The sequence below is a fragment of the Varroa destructor genome, unplaced genomic scaffold (assembly GCF_002443255.2).
Source record: "Varroa destructor unplaced genomic scaffold, Vdes_3.0 BEIS01000005.1, whole genome shotgun sequence".
Taxonomy (NCBI): Eukaryota; Metazoa; Arthropoda; class Arachnida; order Mesostigmata; family Varroidae; genus Varroa; species Varroa destructor.
This window is the reverse complement of record NW_019211458.1, coordinates 34,620,796-34,648,159: the sequence shown is the minus strand read 5'-3', so window position 1 is coordinate 34,648,159 and position 27,364 is coordinate 34,620,796. Positions and strand designations below refer to the sequence as shown.

Below are 27,364 nucleotides of genomic sequence, written 5' to 3'. Positions count from 1 at the left end.
ATATGTCGCCGACATTTGTGATTCTATAAATTCTTACTGTCTCATATCTGATCTCCACTGATTGGATACGTCAGCTATTCACAAATCGATCCTGATAGCCAAGGCAAATCGTTGTCGCACTTACTACTTGCTTCATGCAAATTAAGTTTATCTAGCGCGACAGAATCCACTTGCGAAAGTACTATTCGATAAGACTTTTACGAAGTTTAGAGTACGTCTACCTTGTTTCGAAACTAGCAAACACTATAACAGAAAACGTTATTTGTGAATAAAATACGTAGGCGTTACGAGTTCATCAGAGAGCGCACAACGTCCACCGTTGTAGTCAATGTGCTTTTTCGTCACTGCTTGCCGTTCGGGTTGAAGCTCATGAGAGGTCCGTACACGGCTCGGGTAGTTTTACCCCGGTAGCGCCAATCAATTCCACAAAGATGACCAAACCTCTTTCCATCAAAGTTATACCTCCTGGTATCATAGCAAATGATTAGGAAGCGAATCTCATCGACCCAGCGAGGACCAGCTACGATATATACATGACGTGGGTCTCCTTCAACAGCCAACGCTTTCGTCAGACTGCTGTGAACGTCCAGATGGTTAACGCTGGCACATTTTACATAATGCGCATTTTAATCCAACAAATCATATCATTGATACGAATTATTCGCAAACAAGCACCTTATGCCCTGTAGAACTACATATACATAAACGATTTATTTTTAGAAGCAACATAACTATTGTCGCAGTATTAGGACATGGTCAATTTGTTTCCCTCACCGGATGAAGCGTATAGTCGTATTTAGGTACTAATCGTACTGGAAAACATCCTTCCCCAGATGTTTTCCGGTTCGATAACTCTAAGCATGGAGAATAGGCTATGTGCGAGAGATGTAATATTTTCTATTATTTTTTTCGTAGCTCAGTAACTAGTGATTGAAAACCTAACTCTCTAGTGAACAGCTAAGACTTGATGTATTGCGTTCTTCATTTATGAGTGAACTTACTTTTCTCAGATACGCGGTCAAGTATTTAATACTTCTGTAACTGCGACGGTTTCATTTTCGGCGACGATTGCGCAAAGGCCATACAACAGCTAATTAGACATAATTTTTTGCAAACGCAACGAAGCTAACATCACCCTTTAGATTTTTTAAGTATTGAATAAACTGTTATATTTTTAGAAATGGCAAGCTTTTTACTTGCGACAACGAGGTCTGCAGCGACGACCCGGGCCCTGTACCCTCAGGCTTCAGCCGAATCGAAGCAATTTTTAGTTTTGAGAAAGCAGAAATCGTTTACTTTAGATTAATTTAGGCCGAAATCGTCGTATAGCCTTTTCGCATTGAAAGGCATGGCGTCTGAAATAGGTAGGACATCCCGGCCCGTTTATGGTTCATATTAGGATTATTCTGTTTTGACATTTTGTCCGCCGAATTTCTCACCTGGCAACGATGACGGCAGCTTACACACTGGGCAAAAGCTTCACGTTGTTTTTTGCGTAGCGTACCTTAAACATGGACGAAGCCCCAACGGAACGTGTTTCTGGCTGCACTGAAGAAACTGTCGTCGGCGAAAGCATCATACTCACATAACCAAAAGTAAAAACCGGTTCTACGATTTTAAATATAAACAGATATCGAACTAGCAAAGTGACTTTTTCATTTACCATAAATATACAGTGTATCGGCTTTATTAACAACCTTTTCAGTCTCGGTATGTTTTGTGTATGCTCGTGTGTGCGTACGTGTATGTATCAAGTTGTTGAATAAATAGACGTAACTGTATGTATTTCCACTCGGGTAAATAACATTGTGTTTTACATAGAATAGAATAGACAGTATACAAACATGCATGAACTTCATCATAAAGCGGGATCTACCGTTTCCAAGTCACTCAGACGAATCAAGGAGAACTTCGTTCGGCATTCGTTCGGTTGCTAAGTGTTGCTCGAAATGAAACTCAGATGGTGCATAGTTCATACGAAACAACGTAACGCAGTCGCATAATAACGCTAATTGAAAATAACTACTAGTAAACAACTAGTTATTAAGAGTGCGTTACTTCCCTATAGACCGGAAGCTCGCAATGCCTTTCAAATAATTATCATACGATCCTTTGTTTGCATTTGTCACACTGATTTGTTTGTCTAGTACTATACAATATGTGATCGAGCTTTTGCTTTGCTTCATTACAATTGTCATTTTTGCCATGTGGTTGCCGAACATACTGCTTCTCAGATTCGCTCCCACATCTTCGTCATATAGAACAGTTTATACATGAGGAATTCCACCTACACATCCAGGGTTCAACTTAATCAGTACTGAAAATTACATTTGAAACCAGTTGCGGGTTAGTGCTTGATACGACAGGACGCGTCTGCATCCAGCGTCACTCTTCAACACCATACTCAGTCACGGACAGCCGTGACTTCGAGGAGTTTGTTCGGCACGCTTCGACTGCTGCCTTTCGTTGTCCACTTGCGTGCGTTTTTGTTCATAACTCGAATCATTGTGCTTTGGCATGACCGCCGTTATACCTGTGTACAAATGGGCCATTCTACTCAATAGTAGCTTCGCTTACGTACCTTACTTACGGAAAAGCTGACATTAGAAAGCACCTACGCGCGAACACATGCTGAATCGAGACAAAGTGGGAGAAATATACAAATTACAGAAACAGCCGCGGGGAAAGCCATCTGCACAGACGCACAAGTTGAATGGACGTAGCTAACTCAATTTTCTATCGCCCGCTCAAATTTGAAGAGAGGAAATGCCGCTGGATTTCGTTAGGGTACCGACATCACCTATTATCAGCTTCGAGATCAAATTCGTCTTAAAATCCCGTAAATCCAGCATCAACTTGTAGGCCGAAAAACGTAGCGACAGCAAAGCAACGAGTAGTCGTCCTATTTTTGGCGCTCTGTACTTCCATTTAGTTAGATCATATGACCTCTTGGGTAAAGGACAGCGAGTAAAGATCATTGGAAGCGTTGTCGGAATTGGCCGGAACCTCAGAATTGCCAGCACAGCTCTCGCGTCGAATACCTCCAAACATCAATAATTCACCTGAAAAGGGACATTACACAGGAGGGACAGTTACTAGCAAGGACATCAAAACAGATAGCTTTTATCAATCACAAAACAGATCCTAGCTAGGTGGTATACGCAACTAGCTTATGACTTCTGTGCCAGCGAAAATCCTTTTCATTCTACCGCCGTTCTAACTATCGTAATTTTAATAATAGATCCGTCCGTTTCCTCTCTCATGTGGTTGTCAACGCACAGAATTTTTTTCTTACCCTGTCCTTTGACGAGTGTATATAGAACAAGATGCTCGGGCGGCTGATGGACACGTCCTGCTGCTTCAGCCCGCTCCACCCAGCAGGCTCGTTTCTTCACTACCGACTCAGAGATATCAAGAGCATAGACACTCATTGTTGATTTCCAGCCAGCGGCGTGTGTGGGGGAAGCCACTGCGCCAGCTGCTGCCCCTCCTTGAGCAGCGACGGCTCCACCTGGCGGACCTCTGTCGAGTCGAGACGGCCCAGGCATAAAATCGCCATTAGCTGGACGAGCTCGTAGAGGCGATGCATGTGATACTCGAACCGAAGCCTGTGGAACACTTTTTGCGCCATATCGACTACGACCAAGCATAACGACCCAGTCGCCTACACGGCAAGCTGGGTGAAAACTTAGCCTGTAGACGCCGAAAAAACAAAGCACGTTGTTCAGTATAACTTAGCCGACACGTGCTACTGAGATAACCTCTAACAAATGTACGCCCTACTGTTCTAATAAAAAGAGAAAAAAAAACGCCGCAGTCATTTTGGTCTGCGTCTCTAATAACAAACTAGAAGGTCTTCAACTATATGTGCGATAGGCAAAGATTTTTAGTTACTAACCTTGGTGCCCCATCTTTTTGGTTCGCTACCTCGATCGGGTACCATTTCCATTCGAGATTATCTGATGTTCGATTCCTTGAACACGCCTTATAAATTCAGCATATATGAAAACCATTCTGAAGTTAGATCTTCGCTCAGAGTCCCACTGGCTGGCGGAGTGACATTCAAGGTGAAGCGGTTTTACCAGTGTCTCTTAAATGAGTAGGTCTTTGCACTAGGCTTTATGCGCTTATATTCTCTCACTTTCGTTCGGCCTTGTCCTTTTTGAGTAACTCCATAACAGTTCAGAAGAGGAAAAAGAAATAATTCTTTTAACCGACACTTGGATAACGACGACCATAAAGGGAAAAGGTATAGAAATAGTGATGGTAGAAATGATACATGTTTACTTACTTCCAACAGCCACAAATCATACAACATCTCATCGGGACCGCTACAACCACCTGCAATCAAAATTAAATAGCCACTTTACGCTTATGGCTAACAACTAAAGTCGCTAACTTTAGCTTGCTCTATATACTACGGACTGTGGTAAGATCTCTATCGTTGTCCAAGTAGACATATTGTAACACTCACCGATAATTAGAATGTGATCCTCATCAAGAGCGATTTGTGAGTGCCCATATCGAGGCTTTGGTTTTGCGCCTTGAATTTTTTGCTTTGACCACATCCAACTTTTTAGGTTCAGGAGCCAGACGTCATTCGACCTGTACCAGATAAAGACAAAAGTCATAGGCTGCACAAAATATGCGCTTTATTTTGTCTTGACCTCTTTACGCAAGACTACGAAGCATTGCTTAAATTTTAACAGTCTGGGCAGTCTAGCATTAAATAAATAATATTAACATGGGTCAATAAAGCAAGATACTCTAATCACATGGTATAGTTCAGTCGTAGTTTATTGAAACTGTTCTTTCTCGTGATGGTGCTCGAGGAGGGGAGTGTAGACAGAAATAAAACAATCAAAATAATACATATAATAAAATAGAGCTGATGCTTTCCCAACATAAACTTCTATCACGAACATAAACTAGTATCACTAAACGAATAAATAATGAAACAGAAGACATTTACGGCCTGATAATGTGAGCGAAATTGCTATAAACTGTCATGCAGACGTTTACGTACATGTTGTACGGCGGTCCACGGCCGTCGTCAAGAGCCTGGAGTCCCCCAAAAAGCAGCATTTTGTCCTCCCGAAAGAGGGACGCGGTGTGACCTGCTGTCGCTGGGCAACAACCTAAAACAATATGATCAACAGAGGCGGCTTTCCATTGCACTTATTACAAGTTACATTGGTTTTCTGCTAATAGTCTGGATGCTAAAGGTGTTCGTGTCACAGCAGTGTCATTATACCGAAAATGGGTTTCGAGCAAATGTTTTGGATAAATGTATTGACGTTAATACCCACATTCGATTTGGTAGCTCATGGTCCATTACGAATCTGTCAGGGGTATGTCCCGATAATAACTCGAACAATAACAAGTATAACATGTCTGTTGGGGCCAAATCTATCACCTGCATGATCATATAACAGTGAGATTTCAAATTGGCCACGTCACTAACACTAATCGAACAAGTCAAATACAGCTAAATTGATAGATTCAATAACTTCGATAACCTACTACTATCTGCAGTACTTCACACTTACCTGAAGTGGCCATACGATTAACTTCTGTCCAGCAATTCATAGCGGGATCATAGGTATGGATGTGGTCAAAGATACGCCAAGACTGAAAATTTTTCACCATGCAATGTTCGATAACTTTTCTTATTTTCACATATGTGATATAATTCGCCTACTGCTTTTTAAAAAAATCCTACACAAATGAGGCTAAACATTGCCCGATACCTCAGTTATCGCATATTGTTACCAGTCGTTTTTATACTAAGGTGCCCGGCATCGCCTCGATCGATTTTTCCGCTACTAAATAACAAGTTAAATGAAGTTCTAATATTGCATTGCGTAAACGTTTTTAGTCGTATTTAATCTTTCGGAAAGGCTTCCGATCCACGATGCCCTTAGCATGGATCTTTTAGGAAGCAGGGTCGATTTCTTTAGATTTGTTGCAACATTCCTAATGACGTATTAGATAATTGTGTTCGTGTGTGAAGAGACTGATTCAATGCGAGGCGTTTATATGAGGTAGCGCATATACTCACGTTGTAAAGTGGATAATACGGGGAGGTGTGTGCCCAACCTCCAAACAAAATGAGTTTATTCTGGTGCGTAATCAATGAAGCGCATGCCTTCGGTGGAGGATACGTCCCGTACGACAGTGGTTTTACCCATACACGACGCGCAAGATCGTATGACCTGTTAGCATCGTGACATTATCTAAATCGTTAGAAATAATCCGAGATGTAAACACTTATATTATGGACTGAACGGCGTTGGACAAAAGCGTGTGTTAGAGAGAAAGCAACTCTTCATCATTTTCTATGCTGCCGGTATAGTATAGCGTAATACATTCTGACAAATACTTAGTGATATCAAAAATCGCAATTGAAGGATCAAGGACTTGCTACCTGAGGTTCTTAAACCAATACTTCAGTTAAAAGTCATGCACATTTTACAAGCTGTCATTTGCTGACGAACGAACGAACGATATTGAACAGGTGCTAACCATAGATCGTTGTAGGTAGTGGAGGTGTTCGACGTGCAGCCCCCGAACACGTACATGCGTCGCCCTAGGACAACACAGGAGTGTGAGTGACGCTTTTGTATATAGGCTGAAACGGACAAAAAGACGACGTGCTATAGTGCGGTGAACTTCTCAACTCGCCAATAAAAGCAGTAATATTCAGCGCTCAGAACAATAACAAAATATGAAGATTTTCTATAGGTCACTTGTATCTAAGGCGAACTGTACTAGAAATACCTACAGGCGCCAATCTCCCCTTCTTCGATAGGCCTGGTGAACCACTGAAGCTGCTGATTCTGTACCGCCTGTTCGAGGTTTCGGCGAATCTTCACCATTGCCCTCTTTGCCAACAAGTTCCATAGTCTGTTTACCTGAGGTAAAATATTTTCCCGTTATCACGTAAGTTCCTTTGTCAGTCTAAAGGCAACACTCGGTAGACTATATACACCCAGTCGAATTATCACGTACCTGCGAACATGCGTGTAAATCAGAGTAGGGTGAAAGCTGCAATAGTATGTACTCGAGCACAACCTCGGGCAAATCATTGATCGAAGCGCCAATTCCTGCTGCCACTTTCCTCGGCGGCTTCTCCTCCATATTTCAAGGAGCCCCGCGTTTCCAGCCAGCTCCAGCGTACTATATGGCCTTCGGCCCTATGACCCACAATATCTGCTGGGCACGGCTACTAAATCAACAAAATGGTCTTACCGCTACAACAATAGCCAAGCTGCAACGTGATTTAGACCTGGCAACCAGTCAGATTCAGTAGTAAAAACACAAATGATGTAGTAGTCTTAAATAGATAAAGGGAACTTTATATCTTGACAATTCACCGTAGTAAAAAGTGAACAAATCACAGCTCGTAAGATGCAGGATCCAATGTGTTAGTAGAAACTCTATTGGTTTAAATAAAGTCTTGCAAGGAGAATATAACGCTATACGTCACAGAGACACAATATACAGTTATAAATCCCAAAGAAATCGTTTTAACCGTACTTAGTTACGCAGATTCACATACGGTTATTTAACGACTAGAAATTCGAATGCTCTAACGTATATGGCATATACAGTTTTTAGAATCATCCAGATATTTCTGTGTTTATTAATCTCTACCGGGACAAATTACACAAGCAGAAACCTTTCACAGTACAATTCGATGACCTCTAAACGTATCAGTAAAGAAACACACATGGTTTGAAAATCTCACACGAAAATATCGAAATTTTTCGTTTAAACTCTATGCAGCGATTACAGGCTTTATTAATGCACTTCTTATTCTAGCTAGCTATTTTTGCCTACTAGATAAAAGAAGCCTATCCTTTCACTTCTTCTTCGTTCTTCGAAACGTAAAAAGATAGAAAAAAAAAAAAGTTGAGGCGGCGAACTTCTTCACCGAATACCTACGTGATCGTATGTTATACCAATGCCATCTTACTCAAAAACTTCTCAGGTGTGGATAAAATAGAACGGTACACAGCTGGGAGCTCAAATATAAACAAGCGCAGTCCTGCCAAAAACCAAAATGGCGTCATCATCATTCAGAAAATGTCTTAGTGGCGGCAAAATCGTTGTTGCATGTTTCCGAACAGATGCGTTTCCACAGAGATTTAAGTTGATTTAGTTGAAATGTCACTGCAGTTATATTAAGGCTGTTTTGGCGGTGTCACACTGTGCATATGTATTTTCGAGTGTACCCGATCATCATACGACCTCATCTGAGACTAGCTACCACCGAATTGTGTCTTATGAGAAAATTGTCTGCCACTGTTGGTGAAGAAACAACTATAATCGTGCCATTTTTATTTGAACCAGTTGTCGAGTAAGATTTTGCAAAGAAACTGTCATTAAGACAAATTGAATTTGAACGCTTGGAACTTTATTCATTCATCGGTATTTTCTTTTGGTGCACTAGTTATATCGGAAGTTCGAAACATGGAAATTTTTAAGTGTGATAGATGTATGATTTTTGTCTGCTATCATTTCCCATATACATTGTTTAGTTAGCTTTAGTAAACATTTTTTTAAAAAAATCTCTAACGGGAAGTTGTTTAAAGAAATGCTGCTGTGTTGGAAAAGCGGCGTTTTTGCCCATTAGGGTCTCAGAAGACTAAAAAATGAGACACGTTCGTTATATTTAAATACTACTAATGCAATATTTATCGATTTAATCACATTTTTTACCAGTTAAAAAACAGAACAGCGGGGACAAGAACATTCTAATCATTATACGAAGGCGACTCATCTCAGCAGGACAAATGATTGTTTTCGAAATCCTCTTCTCGATATATTATTCGTTTATATAATACGGAAACTGCTCGTTGTTTCACAAAAACGTCTCACATCATTTTCACGCGTACAGCTAAAGCCAACCGACAGCTATTGGCAGTACTTAAAATAAATGAAGTTTTTTTTTTATCTATATTTATGCATGTAAATGCGTAAAGAAGTAGGTTTCGAGAACGTACTGCCGTTCGTTTAGCTATGGCCTTTCATAAAATGAATATAAAATTAAACAAAATTTCGAAAATAATCTCTGAAATACTTTTATCTTTATTTAGTTAAATTTAAAGCCTCGATTCTACTCATTGGATAGTATCAATCATCAGTTAGTGGTAGAATAGTGAGGCCGTTATTGTGATATACGCAATCGCACCCTGCCCAGAAACGATGTGCTAAATCAATATCTATTGGCAAAAACAATATCAAAAAGGCCTCCTTTTTGCAGACGGGTAGCTCATGATAGTACCCACATTGCCTGCCACAACCTTGCATTTATTAGCTCATACTTATAAAAATTTCCTGAAGTGTTAGTGATGCTTTTTGACACTTCAGTAGGAACTAAACGGTAGGGACGATCTAAATATCGTCTAGTTGAAATTTTGATTTAATTTCATTTAAATCAACTGTCCTTCAAGCTAGCTTGACAAGACTGTGGCTAGAGAAGAAATCGGAGGTTCCGCCTCTTCCAATCGTTGAGCGTTTGTGGATACCAAATCGTACATATATACAAAAGTAGGTGTTTCTTCGTTTCGGCATTAAAAACAACTATGTAAATATAAATATTGCTTTACATAGGCGATTGTGTATGTTGGCCTAATATATCTATCGAAATATTGCAATAAAAAGAAAAAAACTATCATATAGCTAGTAATTATTTACAGGTATATAACATTTCGTTTTTTTTTTTTATTTTTCATTGCGACAAAATAGAATGAAAAACTCATCCATCACTAATTTCGGGTCAGCTACAAATTACTTTACAGGAAGTTATATAATTATATATTTATTGTAATATAGCCTGCAACTAACACTTGGTTGGCTTCAATTGTTTCATCGATAACATACTGTTTGTACAGTGTTAGAAACAATAAAGTTGTTTTTCTGGAGAACGCTTTAAGTCAATTAAGCGGAATCACACAGCCATTTAGCGAAGGTCGGTCATAAAACGCTTCAAATAATCTGACATAAGATCAATACATTTGAATCAATAGATAAATATATATATATATGTGTGCGAATAGTAGCAGCATTTGTCGTTCTTAATGGGTGCGTTTGATCGCGTCCAGATGATTCGTATTAAGCGGCGAAGTTCTTTAACGCTAGAGTCCTATCGCTATAATTTGTATTGAGAAAAGATTAGATTCACTGTATATAACTGAGTGGTAGTTCGATGTCGAAGACTTCCTGCCAGGGTTGACGGAGGCTCTCAATGAACACAAACATTGATGCTACGGACGCAGTTTCAAAGTACCACACCTGGAATAAATATATCCGCGATCAGAACCGTGAGACCGAATATTCTTATTTGAATAAGAGTTCAGCTGTAAAATACAATGGTCGTACATGTTTGGGCAGCCTGCGTGTGCTGTCATTAGTACCTAGATATGGCGAACGTAAGGTTTTTTGAACAAAATGCTTTCTTTTAAAGATTCGACTAGACGTAAGGCAGATGCTCTCGAGAAGAACATAACCACTATGACCTACAAAGAAATAGCGAACCTAAATTAACTGCACTCGCAACACGAACTTTTTACGTATGTTTCTATGAACAAATATATAATTAATAATAATAATCAAGTATTAATTAAGTGCTACTAGCATTACTATTAAGTGGTTGAGAGATCGCTAAGTAATTCTATTTCAATTTAGTGTGAAAAATGTCATCTCCTTTACCTGTTCCCTGGTGCCGGTTTCATCCAGGGCAAACGTGACGTTCGCAATTCGTGGATCACTCTCTTCAAGCGCTAACGAGGTAAGTGCGATGATCGACTGAGTACATACCTCAGTAAACTTTACCTGCAAACAATTACGTTAACTGTTCTAGGATAAAATGCTTTGTTCAAGCTCCTAAGCTCTAAAAACAGCTTTGTAAATATAACCGGGGGAGGGGGGGGGGGGTAAACATTTCCGTCGGGCGAATGGTTTATAATAGATTTATATAAGGGTGGGACTTATAGGACAATATTATGTCCTTTATAGAAATTATCGATTCGGTTATACTTCGGTTTCAGTAAATTTAGTTTCTATCATCTATCTAGACAAAGTACACGTGACTGTGACGTGCAAGCTATAATAACACGGCGACGACCTTCTCGGGTTCAACGTGACGTTCTCGTACGACGACGACGTCCTGCGAAGCAACTGCGATACAAACGTGGCTTTTTTCTGGCGGTGTCGCGCCTCCATCGTCCAAAATTCTCCAGTAACCCTACAAATAATAAGACGAATAAATGCCTTAAATCTATATATGGATACAAAATACTGCAATTTTAGACGAAAATCAAATAAATATTAAGAAGGCATGTTTTCCTAATGATTTAAGATAAGTTTACCTGCGAGTAGGCTCGAAGACTTTCGCTTTCGAGATGGAGCGATGCTAGCAAATCCCCACTTCCAACCTCCGACCGCAGTGTTCGAGCTTTTTCCGGCATGTAAACTGCAATTTGTATATAGTAAATATAAATACCTATTGTATCTGTGTGCGTAAAGAAAACCGTCGTGGAATATTTGCTAATCGCTTCAGCTAGACAGGGTCAGAACGCTGATACAAATCAATATAAATGTTATGACGAAATTTTTTTTAAATTAGGATTCGTGCCGACTTACGGTTGATTAGCTGAGAAAGCTGTGCACACCAGCCTGTATCGCCTATGTACAGAAGTAGCCAATCGGGCGCGGCACCGGGTCCCCCACACGGCCCCCATTCGGCTGTGTTTTTATCAACTTCAATTACGAGTGTCTGTGCTCCCAGCTGAACAGTGGTGCGACGAAGTCGACACAATGGTACGGACCAGAGAACGCCGCACTCCGAGGTTGAAACTCGCGGCTTAGACACGTACATCCGATGCTCGGAGAGGATTACAAAACCTTTTTTAAAAGACTCGTCATAGTTAGGTAGTACTCGCTCTCGAAGTAGTAAATGGGTTCGTATAGACAACCTCACCAAAAGAGTATTTTTTACTTAATAAAGATATGCTACTTAATCAAGATAAGATGACGCATTATCAACTTGAAGTGAACTACTTCAATCAGCTTATTATTAAGCTGCATGTTGCATTGGTAATGGATTCATAGTTACGCCAGAAAACGAGTGACGCTTATCAAAAGCCTCATAATAAAAAGCTCCAATTCAATTTCTATCCTACAACTTCTTTGTTTGGAAACCTAGTAAACCTGGACTTGTTATAACACATCTTTAAAAGTCATAAACCTATCTTCAGCCCAGAAGTGAAATGTATTCTTTTTATTGGAAGTTAAGTATAGGTAAAGTAGATTCTGTGCACCAACCCTCCAAGGCCCAATCATGGGTCAGAACAATATAAGCTCGAAAAGCTGCTCGGAAATTTTCCTCCTTCGTGAACACCTGCAATTCCAGATACACCTGAAAGGAAGCATTAAATACTCATCGGAGCAAAACCCTCAGAACAGTTTCTGAACTTGATTTTTATTAAGCATAGTATGTTTTACTGCACATGTGGAGTAGCAAATAGACACATCCATGAATCTTGCCCTCGGCAATAGTTTAGCTCGGTTCCGTGCCTCTAAACCTATATGAGGTAGTAAATAGTGCATTGGAACCCCATAGGAGACATCTGCTACAGTTAATTTGTGTATAAATGTAGCTACACGTCTTGTATATACACATACATACAGTATATTCCCCATTCAAGACCAAGGTTTGAATGATGAATGACGAATCTTTAATTATCATGCACGATATTAAAGTACATTACATGCTAGTAGGATAAGATGAAATTGTGGTTCTCAATTTTGGTTATTGCAGGCATAAAAATGTGGGTCGATCGGTTATTTGCCGTACCTTTTCTTCAGCAGGCATCGAATGTTCGGCGTCATACTCCAAGTTGTTCCGACGGAGTTCTCGTAATCTGGCCCATACCTTACCATCTTCTTCCAAGCGATCTGAATCGTCCAAGCTCGTAATACTCCTACTTCGTAACGTCAAAACGCATTATATTATCTTTATGTGCTAATAGTTATTTTGGGCTCATGCTACTCGGGTAAATTAGCGCGACAAGAACATAGGAACAAGCCAGCAGTTTACTGCCTATAAAAGCCACGTTACAAACAATAGACGAAAAGGACCTCTCAAATTCGTGGAAAGAATGTAAAACTGTAATTTAGCAATAGTATAGAACTAGCTCTAATTAGTTGTATCTAATGAGAAACAGGAAAAGCATTGTTACTTTCGAGGTGATGGGTCCGTTTGTTTGATCGCTGACCCTGGTTCCTCCAATGTGTTGTTCAAGCTGTAGAAGGGTGAAATTTTTGGAAAAACAATTGTTTATGGAGATTATACTACCAGAAGCATTACTAATGTACAATCTTAGGCTCTACCGTTGAGAAATGACGATTTTAGCTAAAATTTCGGCGACCATTACTGTAGAAAGCAAAATAACAATTTTTTTTTTATTATAAGCTTCGTTCATATATTTCCACTTTACGGATGCGCTGGTTGCAATCTTCAAAACAGGGTACACTAAGTTAATATAATAATATATAGCTTACACGTTAAAACCGGCGGCATCGCCTGTAGGTGTCGCGGCAGCTGATAGGAACGTTCCATCTGATGTGGTATCCGCTAGAGCCTCGATGTCTTCATCATTTATCTCAGGTGGCTCCGCGTCGATCACACCGATTGCGGGTGATTCTCTATACAATACGTTAAATCAGAGGGCATGCAAAATTATTCGAGAAGCCATCATTTATGGAGCTTTACAGGTCGGAAAAGTAACATAAAAAAAGTTGAAAATATGTCTACGCCCACGTATTTTCAAGGTACTGTCAATGAGAGGAAAACTAAACGCACTACAAAGGAGAATATACGCTTACAATTGAAGAAAGCGTATACGTTATTCAAACAGTAAATGGTGCCATTAAATAGAGTGGCTTCAGACGTAATGTTTCTTTGTTAGCATATACCATTCGAAATCATGCTATTTTCTCAATCGCAATGACAGAGTGTGACGAACCCGATTCTGTCACTTTTTTACACCAAAATATTCATGACACCTAGTTTTTTTATGGAATCACAAAGCTACTTGATGCAGCATGAGGGCATTTATGCTGTGTATAGTGAGAAGTCTAAAAATAAGGACGCTATTCGAAACTAGCTTGCTAAGTTCAAAGCTGGCATTTTTAATCTGGAGTATGAGTGGCTAGTTTAGAAAGATATGCTCAAACCTAATGTTAAGCTAGATCGTTTGACAAGAATGACGATTTCCGTTTGGGCGAACCCGAAAGTCCTTGTACGCTGCCAAATGCTCGAGAAAAAATCTGTATATGGCCGAATTACGTTACGAAAGTAAAGCTATTGAGCATAAACGGCCCGACAGGCATACTTTCCACCATAAACCTTCTCCGCCCACTGGCAAATGAAACTGTCAGCAGTGCTTTCGACAAGGACAATAACGATCAAGAACAGGACGTATCGCTTCTTTAATATAAGAGTTAAGTATTCCTAGCGGGACGGAATAAGATAATCGGAAGAAGGAAAAGGGTCGTACAGAGTGGTAGCAAACATGCAAAATAAATGAACTTATCAGTGTTATTCAAATGATAGGTTGTGTTCTCTGCTCGGTGTAGAATAGCTATATTGTTGAAATGATTCAACAACTGTAAACAGCTTCAAATCTTATTTATTATAGCGCTATGATGCTCATATGGTAAAAAAAAACGAGCTAACTCTTCATAGACCAATAAGCATACTCTTTGTCACTTTCGCTATGCCCGAACGCCGACGCTCCTAGTGCATCGTCTTCTAGTTCAGGAGTTGCCCGCACAGACGTTTCATCGATACTTTCCACTTGCGACGTCGTCATCAATACGGCAGCGCACAACGAAGCGTTAGGAGAGGCGCCTCGAGGTTGTCCTAGTAAAGCTTGTTCTTTGTTGTCGTTCAATGACGCCAGATCTATAGAAGAAGGCACATCCTCGCCTGTTACGATCAAACAGTCGTCTGAGAGGTATAACAAATTTAATTAATGAAACGAACCGATTTCGTTTTCCACGTACGAACAGATTTGTCATGACGATTCTAGCCTTAGTGGTGATATAAGGATACTGCATCAGCAATTTATACGGTCTTTCTAATAGAAGTTGACTGACGTTTTAAATAAGCGTATATCGTTTTTCGCTCAATAGAGATCACGTTTGTTTATCGGGAAAAAGTCCTTTCGATATAATGAGAGTCCGTGACATGGAAAAGGCAGACTGTAACCCACCACTCTGATGGCTTTCCTTTCGCCCACAGCCGAGTTCTTTTTGCCTTCCGTTTACTTCACTCGTAATGTTAGTATCCTGGGAACTACTCAGGGGCGGCAGGGGTGTACTCTGCGCCATCGGAAGTTGAAGGACATGAGCGGCAGTCAACAGCCAGGCGTGGCCATTTTCCCTGCAGTGTTCCTGAACAACTTGCTTCAAATTGGATACATTTTGTGAATTGCTCATAAGAGAGAGTCTCTCTTGTGATTCCGTATCACATTCTGCCGGGTTCTCTGAAGGGAGAAATGGAAACAGGACTCAGATTTACAATGCTGTCTATGGGAACATTATCACATTCAGTGAGGATCAATCGAACAACAATAATTATTTTGTTTTATTGCAATCACAGAATATGGTTTACTTGGTTAGCCTTTTCGCAGTCGAGACAAAGCATCTGGGAAATGATCATGTTACTTTGCGCAAGCAAATTTGTATGAAATGAAGTGCTCGTGCAAAAATGTTTGTCAACAGTATTGATGGCTTTGTCTTATAATATACGAACCTATTATAGACTGTCGGGTTTTGCCTGTCTTGACCGAGGATGCGGAACTGCTAGGGTGAGCGCCGGACAACGAGGGGCAATTCTCAGTTTCGCCTACATATATATGCTGGTCCACGGCTTCGGTCCGTCCGCGGCCGACGGGATATATATGTATTGGCTCTAAAGTGCTTAGGATTAACGTTCGTTCGCTGTAAACCTCGTATTGGCCATCCAGAATGACTGTTTTGGCGATGTGTCTGTTATTTCAAGTAAACTCGATTAGAAAAGAGTAATTAATCTACTCAGGAGGACGGCACTCCTAAAATTCAAGGTGCTGAAAATTACAAGTAGAACGTATTCATTAATATCAGGTCAGAAAGAAAGTTCCCACGTTTTTTCGCTGAATAGAAAGCACGAAATTTTCTACTGCTATGAGAATAAATCAATATGTTTCATTGTTCTGTTTCTCCCATCTTTCGACCAAATGGCATACGCCATTTTGTTAAAAAAGACGCACATTTTGTCTCAAACAAACTTTCTAACCACGTGTCGATTCTCAATTGTTGATCAATATCGAAGGCAAGACCACAGAGCTGATTATCCAGTGAGCGGAAAAAGCGAAGATCTATTTGCGCAAGTACAATAAAACTTCTCATTTTGAATTAAACTGGCTTAAAAAACGCGCCGATCAATTGCCTGGTTCGGAGGAAGCCATTCGCAATGAATCAGGTCCTCATAGTTTTTTTCGAATCAAGATTTGGTTAGATCCTGGGTTTGAGATCCTTTGCTGAAATCACCTATTCCAATACATGAGTCATGTTGACGTATTGACACTACTTCTTATTACCGGCGACAATCGTGCGCAAAAATCCGTCACTAATCAATCACGAGACGTCTCACACGCGACGAGACGCTGAGACACAGCATCAAGCCATATTTTCTTGTTGGATTCAGAGAGTTCATGAGGCATCCGAGCTCTGAGTTTTTCTGTAAATCAGCGGGACTCAAAACACTTGAAAACGATTATTTGGCCACCGCTTATGTTTTCGGCCGATTTCCAAGTTGTTGTTCAGCCCTCTTTTTTCAAAAGTGGCCTCAGATGGGCGTCATCAAACTCAAAAGGTCGGCGAGGAGAGGAGGATCTCTTAGGTCTGTTGTCAAATGAGAGAAGTTGATAGATACCGTAGGCAACGAGTAGACGACGAGCGAGAGAATGTGGGAAAGAGTCGACGCGAGAACTCTCTTTCCAACCTAATATAAGCAAGCTCAAAGTATCTCTATATTTTACCAAGTTAGACAATTCATTTTGAGATCGATATCATTAGCAATCGATAGTCTTCCAATGATTGGGACTAGACCATCTATGTTCATCTAAATACTAGATGCTCAGTTGATGTTCATAAAGTAACTTCAGCTACATACGCAGCCACTTTTTTTCGATAGTCAACATGGAGAGCAAACGGGTTGCCTTCCAATGCCAGCCGGTCTAATTGCAACAAGTTGGCCAACGGTTGCAGAACGCTGAATTCGCTCATCATATTGTGCCTGTCAATATAAGTTAACGAAGAAAACATGAAGTTCGTTATTTTTTTTTAACTTGTAAGGGTTCAAGAAAATCTTTTGAGCATGACTTGGTGACCATTATAACAGTTTATGTGTATCCAAAATTCCTTTGCAAACCTACCCGAGGTCTAATACTCTGAGGGCTGTCAGTGCCTCCAGGCCCCAAAGATCTTCGAGAAGATTGTTGCGAAGACACAGATGCGCCAAATGAAGAAGGCTTGAGCGGCAATGCAACTGAGGTATCCGCGAAATGAAGTTGAATGAGAGATCGACACACGACAAGTACTCCAATCCGCAGAGATCGAGCTATTCACGTAGAAACACAAGCCGTAACAAAGAAAAACGAGAAGTTCTTCAATTCGAGTTTGAAGATTATGTATTAGGAACTAACTTGCAAGAATCAATACACAGCAACTATACCGCACTTATTCGGGATTGCCGAAATATCCGTTTTTTTTTTCACTCTGATTAACTTCTATTAGCCGACCCACCTCTCGGAGCTGATTATGAGACAGGTCAAGATTACGAAGATTGGGGAGTAGGTGTGACATATGCAACGAGTGCTCATTCTTCTTGTCCCTGTCGACATCCGTTTCCTATAGAATCAGGAAATGAACATTTAGTACGGAGCAGAGGATTGTGCAACCTATGAAGAGCAAACGACTACGGTACATTTCTGTGTAGCACGAGTGTGACAGCATGTGCAGGACCCACGCCTTCTTTAATGTTGACTTGTGTCGACTACCAGACACTATAGCCTACTTGACACATTATGCAATACGCAGTATAGCCAGACCTATATTATTCAATACAAACACAGGTTGTTTCAGTAATGGCTTAAGGTAGTTTAGCCTGAAATTATAGATCGCCGCCGCATAAATCGATTGCTTAGATGCGTTGGAACGAGATTTATTTCCGGTTACATTCGTTCCGTTTTCTTTTCGATCTACCGGCGTCTTTTCTTGCTGATCGCTCCCTAAGTACGCGTTAGGCATTGCTGAGTGTTTGAAGAATAGGCCATTATGCAAAGGCTAAAGCTGCTATGATATGAAAAAATAGAACTCACAGTAATTGTTTGATGCTCAAGGCCAAATGAAATGAGCATATTGTGAGACAATCTGAGGGTTTCCAGTCTGCTCCACGGAGCTCCACCCGACAATTTCAGCACGGCCTACAACAACAAACGACAATTCTACTAATTACGATTGTTAATCAACACAGGCGTTAGTAATTTCCGTGCCACTTCTATTATAAACAAATGGAATCTTAAAACATTTATAAGAACAAATGGGCTTGCCCTATAACTTGATTGATGATCCTCAGCAACCCATTTTTCAAATAAAGATAGCACTACACACCCTAAATCTACAGCCTACCACAAACCAGTTGTTCGTTTCTCATCTTTATAGAAAAATTAACACGAAAAGGGTATTCATTTTCTTCAGTAAAAGGTCATTACGATGTTTACAGCTATAAATAGGGGCACTTTTATATTAAATGGAAAAGTATATAATAACAAAAAGAATGAAAAAGTTTAATTTAACGTACTTCAAAGACATAATAATCCAAAAACGAAAATCAATTGTATATTGTACTTATAAGTAATGGTTTGGTACGGAGTATATTGTGCTGCAGTAGCTGCTACCCTCGTAGTTTAGAGGAACAATGTTAGCCTATTGGCCTGAGATCGCCTATCATAGGTTTCATAGGAGCGTAAAACGTATATGATATTCTATTTAAGCTTTCCAAAATAAATGAAAAAAATATTTTCCTCTATCAGAAACTTAATAAAATGGTAAAGTTCTTAGCTGCCTGCGTATTTCAGAAACCAATATTTAGTAGCCAAACACATAATTTCAATGTGTTCATTCAATTATGTTTATTTAACAACGACTTTTTTTTATTAATCATCATGTTGATACTTAAGTATTTACGAATTAACGCCGTTTACATCGTAGGGCTTATAATCACCAAAATTAACAATATCATTGAAGGCCCAAACCAGGCAACCAACAAGTCCAATACTTAGCACTTACCCTGTTTTTCTACCTGTGACTTTTGCACTTACTAGCAATAGTGACTTACAAAGAGTTGTAACTTATCGTCATCATCATTAATCTATGTATACCGTTTTACATGTACTTCTGCATAATTAGGATACGAACACACAGGGGAAACCGCAACTATTTTTCAATGAAGACAGTTCGCATTCGTTTACGTATACGTTACGAAGCTTGGTTGTCAATATCTTTCGCGAGATGCGACAGGGTATAAGCGATTACGGATATCTATGAAAAGCCCGTGAAGTACACTAGCTGCTTCTAGCCATGATCTTGTTGTCTATTTCGTTAATACGAACCTTGGCTTCAGTGAGGCAACGGTGAGCTTCGAGGACCTCAAGTTGTCCGGCCTGCGTCGGACACATAGGCACGAAAAGGTGTGGTGGCACCCGCTGAAGATCGAGCTGCCGGAGAGCGCCAAACCGTGAAAGGGACATCTCGCTCTAAATGCAGCAGATTACGACCGCACCACAACAAATTTATGGAATGAGAAATGGGAACGTTCTTCAATCAAGATTTTCCTGTGTATTGTTCTCAGCATAGCGTATTGAAATGCGGCGTGCAGCACCGTGTACAAAAGGCTCGATACGCTTCAAGAAATTAGAAGGGCAATCGATATGTAAATGGAAATGCTAAAGGTATGGTAAGATGAACTTACTTAACCTTTTGAACCTATGGCGTTCGAATTTGTTCACCAAGCAATTCTATATAAGGTGCATTTGGCGCTTACTTCGACGGTCGTTGAGGAGGTAACCAACTTGAGTTTGGTCACTTTTTGGAAGATGTCGTGAATGAAAAGGAGGTCCCTCATATACAATGAATTAGCGTCACAGCCTAAAACCTGCAAAATCAAGCAAGTCACGGTTCTTTTAAATTTATATTAATTTTTTTTAAATTTTAATTTACGATTCGGTGGGATGTGATTACATGTATAAAACATCCTACATGTGAAAAAAAAACACGCCTAAGAAGAAGTAAACGGAATAATGAAAATATCATACCGAGAACGAGTTTGATTCAAAGTGCTCATTTTGTAACACCATCGATAGGTGTTTAGAAAGTTCAACTAAAGCTCGCGTAGTTAGACAGAGTTTGCATTCTATGGAGGAGCCATTGCTGTTAAATAAAGAATCACCTGAAAACAGTATAATTAGAAAAAGTAATAGTTAATAATCCGTTTTAGTGCAGCATCGTTGGCGATGAGCAGCAGTTCTTATTATATATAACAGTTTCCTGTTTAACAATAATTAATAAGAATAATAATGATAACTAGATATAGAAAAGATATCCCAATTAAAAGTCGAGGGGCGACAGAATCTGACAATGTAATGCGTATCTCCTTGAATGCGTAGCCTTAATAATCGCAAAGACGGGGCCATCGAGGGTTTCATTCAAATTTTGGCGTTTGCAAACGGTTTTTATGGCGGATTGTTGTCGTACTGCTTTATGTGTCCGTCGGAGAAACCCCGGATAGGCCCAGTTAAACCCGTCTAAAGTACTGCCGAATGCCTCAAGTACCTAACGTTGAAAAACTCCGCAATCTGAATCATCTCAACGCCATTGTTAAGTGAGGCCTTTCTAAATTAAAATGAAAAACAAAAATTATTTGCGCTATGAAATGGCGTGGCAGCTCGTTCATGAAGCCTCTTTTGAAGGAAATGCTACCGGCTCGTTGTGATAAGTTCTATAGGAGAGATGCAAAAACTTCGTTGTCCTCGAAACGCCTAATTTTCCTAGCTACTACCTTTACTAGTGGTAAAAGCGGCGTGGCAAGCTCTATGAAATGCACTTATTTCATTCTAATGGAGTTGCTCGTCTGGTCAATGTTTTTTAGAGCAGAAGCGTATAGATTCTAGACCAGTTTGCTCTTCCTATAACCTAGAAAAAAATATGAGAATAAACAAATAATGAAATACATGGGACTTATAAGGACTGTCAATCGTTCATAAGCTACAGAAAAACAGCGACTGTAAAATGTCACAGATTGCTTTGTTAAACAAATCACTTCCCGTCCTTCTTTGATTCGACCATAATTAACCAACAAGGTCGTTTTCATATATGAAATGGCCTCATGGTAGAAGGTTATGAATTGATACTACTCTTACAAATTGTCTATGTAAAAATGTTTGGGGTCAGCCGACCTAAAATTTTATACGGTTAAATGGATGGTTGGCAAAATGCCATAATATGATATTACCACTAGTCACCTCTGTGGTCGTAAATCGCTATCTAAATGTCAAGGCATGGACACAGGTCAGAACGGCCACAAGTTCGACTGAGCAAATGCCTGCTTACAGAAGCAGTTGGCCTTAAAAGCTGTTCGTGCAAACATTTATCATTCAGCGTCGTATTCGAGTAGCGATAGTCGAACACTAGCGTGAAAACCACCGTGTTACAGAAACGCTATCGGAAGCATCGATCCTTAATATACAGAATTCCAGAAGTATAATGGTACCATATGCTCGGCCTTATTACCTATCACATGTCACCGTATCCCGCAACACTGTGATGGTTATCTTGTTAGAACTAGTTACACTTTACAGGGACTCACCCAATGTATGTCTACTCGAGCCTAAATTTATCCTAACTGGCCTGATTGGCCTCTATCTAGGGAAGACCAACCGAGCCCATCGTCTGATAACACTGAAATATACGATAAAACAACTTTCATCCGTAGAGGATCTTTAGATGGAATAACGTGTAGTCTGACGAAATGAATCAGAACGGATTTACTGACGAACGGCTTTCGTAATCGGTTATATAATGATTTCGGTCCTCTCTTTTCAATCAGCAGCCATTGATCGGGTTGACTTATGTCTACAACACAACAAATTCTATATAACGCGAAGCTTTAGGTGTCCCCCATACATAAACAATGACACACTTCATAGCAGAACCATCGCTAAGCGAAGCTCATGAAAACTGTGCAGGACAAAAATCTATCAAAATAGTCCATTCGAAGTTTCATAAAACGAGAGAAACGCGGACGTAAGGTACAAATAACGGCTTCACTAATAATATGTTCATTTTTAAATGACGCGATCTTTCCTGTCTAAAACCAAATGTAATTCCTTCCAGTACTTATTATTCGACCCACGTAAATGGGTCGGGGGGACGCACGAAAAACGAAGCTTTGATTCATAATAGGAAGATAGCGAGTTATTTGGAAAACTTTTGATGTAAAAAAAATTCTCGAAAGAAAAAATGTCGCGTAGTATGAGCGCTCAGCTCAAATGCGAAAAGTCAGTATTTGTGACCAGATTGGGCTCTCTTTCGAAAGGCTTTCATAGTTTCAATAACAATGGACACAGAGATGATCTTTTCAATAGCCACAGCCGCGAGGAGCAGCAAATATATGTTCTACAGTTACACGGCTTGTATGTAAATAACAAATATAAATAACAATGTTGATTTTTTTATTTACACGATACGTCGGGCTGCTATATAATTGTGGAAAGTTTCCATACACTCGATAGTATGTGGATGTTGGCGGTACAGCGGTTTTCTTGACCCACTAGATAAATGCTGTTTTAAACAGCCTAAAAACTCCCACGATTAGCCTGAAAACGAAGAACTAAAGCTGGACAGGATATTATAGCCTCACAGCCGCCCTGAAACGATCATATTCATGGTAATAACGGTTCTTCCTACAATAAGTTGCCCTACTTGTATGGTAGCAATGTGAGAGCTTTTTGTATGCATTCGGTGTATGAAAGAGACATTTTATCAGGATTACATATTTTTTGTAGAAATAAATAACTGACAGTAATTTTCTTTTTTTTTTTAGGCCGTCTAAGGCTTCAAACACTATAATAACTAGTCCTTCAGTAAAATATGTTTTCAAAATAACAAAATGTATAATAAAATAATGTTCGACGTTCATTATGTGTATCTTTATGACGACCCTGTACTCACCGTATGACCGGAGAAAGTCCGCCAATTTATGGAAACTGTTATGCTTCATCATGGTACAATAGTCACATTAAATCGGTAACACTTTACTACCCTGTTGACTGAAAAAGCCTGCACGCAGCAGAATTACGCGGTGTAGAAATCTTCCGATACGTCAAATAGGAGACTCAGCACATCCAATCTAGAAAGCAGTAAATAGTACGCTCGATCGGAAAAAGCGCAGTGGGCACGTCTGTCTCACTGACGTGACAATCAAACTAACGCTAAAATAATGACGCTGCGTAATACTCTTGAAGATGTACAAGTTGTGCAACGAATCAAAGTTCTCTATTTCCTTCTCCCAGCCGTCAGTAAGTTATATACGACCGTAGTTAATATAGCAAGGTTGAATGCGGGTAGTCAGCTGAGAGCGACGCCTGTATCAGTTTTTAGGTTGATTTGTTCATCCAACAATTACAGCTCCCCCAGAGGTGTCATCCAAGCGAATATGTGGTGACAGTGTTGACCGTGTGACCCCCATGATACGGACAAGCTCCACCGTGGGTGGAGGACAAGTTATTGCATTCAGTAGTAAATGCAAACAATACTCTTTTTTTGATCAGTGAACTAATTTCGGCGTTTCGAGCGATACCTCTTGGTGAGGTGAGCTCAATGCTACTCCTATTAATACTGGTACTGGCTTACGAACGGCGTGGAAATATCTATCCAGCTAAAAACGTAGAGTATACTATAACTGATTGCCGGCGCACGTAACTTACGCTATGGCCGTATATAATTACTGATCAGACTGCATTTTCATCGGAAGAACTAGTCAAAATAGGCGGCGTAAGGAATTTCGGCAGTGTCACAGGGCAAGACGCTAATTGTTTGTTTCAGGAACTTCGAAAGACATTGTGCTTGCTTGATCGTTCTACCGGTGACAGTAACAACAACATCTAATTGGAAAACGTTTAGCTTCTTCATAACTCTAAGCAACACAACATTAACAGCAACATCAACACAGACGGGGTCTCCTCTATTGACCAAATTTTCGATCGAAGCAGCGAACAACACTACGCTAACCGAAAGAGAAGCGGACGGCTGGCGGATGGGGTGATCAGCTGATTCGTATCCAACCATGACTCTCACAACAAGCAGGCCGGCAACAGTAGGCTGGTGGCGGTAATAACGAACGAAATTTATCCGGAACAGATGCATGGGCAAAGATACAAGCAGACCCTGATAAAGACTCTCTCCCTGCCGTCTATATAACGTAGCGTCGATTGCCGCTAGCCATGAATAGGCGTGTTGATCAGCGTCGGCAAGCTGACAAAGGAAGTCTGAAAAATGTACAGGCAATTGGATCCGCGCTATCCATGAGCTCCTTCACCTTGGCCTTATGTGACATTTAGCTGCTGACCGCGTTAGGTGAGGGAAGCGCGCCGTGACGTCACCCGTGTCCTGCTCATGACATATTCGTCTTTTTTCTACTTATACTTTTGTTAAAAGGTATATTATATAGAATTGTGGAAAAGAAACTTCGCATTTAATTCATGTTTTGAAACAGTGACCTAGAAAGCTGTCTGGAAAATTTCGTTGTTATTCCTACGTCCGCTGCATATAAAGTCACGAAAAATTTGTATCGGGATGCTTTCGGATAGCGTTGATAGACGCTCAGCATGTAAAAACCGACTATCAGATTTCAGGGAGCTTTCAAGTTATGTAACTTATCATTAAATCTATAGTGTGAATGATTTCGCTACATTTTCATTTTTTTTCATGCATATTTGTGCAGTACCTTTGGCTAGAACTCGCTTAGATTTATATTTTCGTTGATGCCTCTTAGCCTATTAGGGAAAGCCAAAAATATGAGAATGACATGATTTAACCTAATCTAACCTCTCTATAGAAATCTGTAGTCACGACATAACGTCCAGCTGTTTTAGTTAAAATGCCTTTAGTTAAAAAATCATTTATATAGTACTTCATTGTATAAAGCTTTTAGATGTTTCCACCGACGACTCTCTCGTCAGCTCAGATGGTTAGAGGCGCACTCAACTGCGTTTCGAAGTGCCGTAGCTTTATTCAGCAAGCATTAACTTCCATCAAGTTAATTACTTCGGCCCAAATCTAGCTACGTAAAGTGTGAGAAATAAGTAAATGATTGCCTACAAACAAAGCTAGCTGAGAAGTTCATATTGATATTGTATTTATGATTAAGCGCGTACAACGTTAGGGACGAGTGTGGCTTCATTAGAAAAATCTATATATGAGAATTGCTAACCTTAAAATTCAGTCAGGAAACAAGATTTTCCCTTTATTAACCTTGAGGCGTTGCTCAATGCTGAGATCTGCATGAAGTTATATCTTTCATCACCTGACAGAGAATATTATGCGAACTAACGCTACTATTGAAGGCGAAATGATCCTGCTCATTTACCTGCGATTCCTTATAAACTCGCTAGAAGTAGATTTAGTATAAAAAACACATTTGTTTTTTTTGACTTTCTACTCTGCTTGGCCACACGCCGATTGATATCAACCTTAACGCTGTAAACGTATTAACGACGTAAATTATTATACCTTATTAGATAACTATTATATCATTTCTCAAATTGAAATAAAGATTACTTAATAATTCCGATTATAATGCAAGACCTACGAGCTTAACGAGGAGAAAATCTCCGTATGGGACATTATAGAGAGCAGAAGACTTATTCCTGCCTATGATATTAGACGTAGGGAATATATACAACACATCAAAGTTTACGCCTAGAAACACCAGCAAATAATGAGTGTAGTTAGTGAACTCGGATTGTGCAATACCTAAACGTTGTTTGTGTTAAAATACCGCTTTACAGGTTAGACGATCGAATACTGTCAAAAAATCGTCTGTCTATTTAATTTGTATGTTCTGATCAAACTGATCCGATGATCTTCATAATATCTTACGCCATCGGATTAGGACAGACAAAATGAACATTAATCATAGATATGAGAAGAGTAGATTTGATTAACTTCTAGTACACAGCTGGCAACAATAGGCCAATAAGAGTTTGGTATGATATGAGTTTATAGTGCGGACACAGTTGTAGAGATAGGTGTCTTCGCTGTTTTATCGCGCGCGTAAAAGTTCCTATGAAGATATGCTGGGGCTGAGTTAATTCTATATTCGTTTCTTAGTTGTTTATAGAAATCAAGGGAAAACTGTAGCTTTGAGATCTTCTTTACTCAACGTCGACTTCAATACGCATTGACGTCCTGCTATCTCTTCACGATATGTAGTATTTCGCTTATTTCCGAACATATACAACTTGAGCCCTATCGATAGATGCCCAAGTGCGTACTACTGAAACGCTTAGTGTGTTTACAGAGCGAGCCTGTTTTGGAGAGCAATTTAGGGCGCTGATATCGTCACTGCAGAAGGCCATACTTCAAGGGGATAGGCACAGAGCATTAGGCACGCGCAAATATCCTGTTGCGTTCGGATAAATAGAATGCTGAGATCCTCTAGGCCAAGCGCTTAACTGGGGACTCATTTACTCAGCAGGAGGTCTCGTTTGAGCTGCAAGGCGCGTAAATAAACATTTTTCGAACGAAACGATTCATTTGTCGTGCACAATCTGCAACTAAATAAAACGTCTCAAAAAGGGCACTCGGGCGCCTACGATGGGCCGAGAGCATTCATACAACCATACCTACCGAAAAACTACCATTGCGATTTATAAAATGTATAATAGTTTCCCCTGGAAGACAAATGAATGCTTATAAAGGGCTAAATATTTATACTTCTAAATATATATGCAAAACTGAAAATGCTGAAAGTAAAGAATGATGAGCGTTGTGAATTTAAACCCAACCCATTGCTCGAGATTGAATTTGAATATAGTACTAACCCATTTTTTAATTTTATCGTTTGTTGTTTGTGATTGAATAGTCATTTAATGCAGTACCGGATTTCCGGCAGTATAGCAACTTGCGCCCCGATTGTGAGTTGTGTATGAGGAAACAAATTTTGAAGGTTCCGGCGAGAGGAAATTTTAGT

General features: G+C 39.9%; 3 protein-coding genes and 1 long non-coding RNA gene across 15 annotated transcripts in view; 2 read left to right on the top strand and 2 right to left on the bottom strand.

Moving 5' to 3' along the window:
- LOC111251540 (uncharacterized) overlaps positions 1-1,854 on the top strand; it is a 34,038-nt gene extending 32,184 nt beyond the window's left edge. For all 4 annotated transcript variants that reach the window (XM_086990852.1, XM_022808204.2, XM_086990851.1 and 1 more), the window contains exon 3: positions 282-1,854. In XM_086990852.1, the coding sequence (XP_086846978.1) occupies positions 282-488 (207 nt within the window). In that variant the 3' untranslated portion in view covers positions 489-1,854. The remainder of the gene's footprint in view (positions 1-281) is intronic.
- Positions 1,652-8,423, bottom strand: LOC111251539 (F-box only protein 42-like). Of its 2 annotated transcripts, XM_022808203.2 has the most exons (12): positions 7,948-8,421; positions 7,012-7,288; positions 6,785-6,914; positions 6,526-6,631; positions 6,062-6,215; positions 5,550-5,631; positions 5,027-5,138; positions 4,475-4,605; positions 4,292-4,341; positions 3,899-3,984; positions 3,296-3,693; positions 1,652-3,062 (listed from the first exon to the last, which is right to left on the bottom strand). In XM_022808203.2, the coding sequence occupies exons 2-12, from the start codon at positions 7,138-7,140 to the stop codon at positions 2,938-2,940; spliced, it is 1,503 nt and encodes a 500-aa protein (XP_022663938.1). In that variant the 5' UTR covers positions 7,141-7,288; positions 7,948-8,421; the 3' UTR covers positions 1,652-2,937. The 2 variants fall into 2 exon arrangements, with proteins under 2 accessions (XP_022663938.1, XP_086846972.1); XM_086990846.1 differs by lacking the exons at positions 6,785-6,914; positions 7,012-7,288 and having other exon boundaries at positions 7,948-8,423.
- An 18-nt stretch (positions 8,424-8,441) lies between these two features.
- LOC147755599 (uncharacterized) lies at positions 8,442-14,620 on the top strand. Its single transcript, XR_015328976.1, has 3 exons — positions 8,442-9,555; positions 10,693-10,795; positions 12,827-14,620. It is a non-coding gene; the product is annotated as an uncharacterized LOC147755599 (long non-coding RNA).
- LOC111251536 (uncharacterized) lies at positions 9,685-24,547 on the bottom strand. Of its 8 annotated transcripts, none has more exons than XM_022808189.2 (21): positions 24,403-24,547; positions 23,344-23,521; positions 20,430-20,563; positions 20,159-20,269; positions 19,728-19,871; positions 18,435-18,539; positions 17,860-17,964; positions 17,490-17,674; positions 17,228-17,350; positions 15,827-16,062; positions 15,285-15,557; positions 14,770-15,019; positions 13,570-13,713; positions 13,248-13,310; positions 12,863-12,992; positions 12,331-12,424; positions 11,650-11,910; positions 11,376-11,479; positions 11,132-11,251; positions 10,717-10,839; positions 9,685-10,299 (listed from the first exon to the last, which is right to left on the bottom strand). In XM_022808189.2, exons 2-21 carry the CDS (start codon positions 23,393-23,395, stop codon positions 10,186-10,188), a joined length of 2,871 nt encoding a protein of 956 aa, XP_022663924.1. In that variant the 5' UTR covers positions 23,396-23,521; positions 24,403-24,547; the 3' UTR covers positions 9,685-10,185. The 8 variants fall into 8 exon arrangements, with proteins under 8 accessions (XP_022663924.1, XP_022663923.1, XP_022663927.1 ...); XM_022808188.2 differs by having other exon boundaries at positions 24,099-24,410; XM_022808192.2 differs by having other exon boundaries at positions 14,770-14,998; positions 23,344-24,412.
- Positions 24,548-27,364: the final 2,817 nt, after the last annotated feature.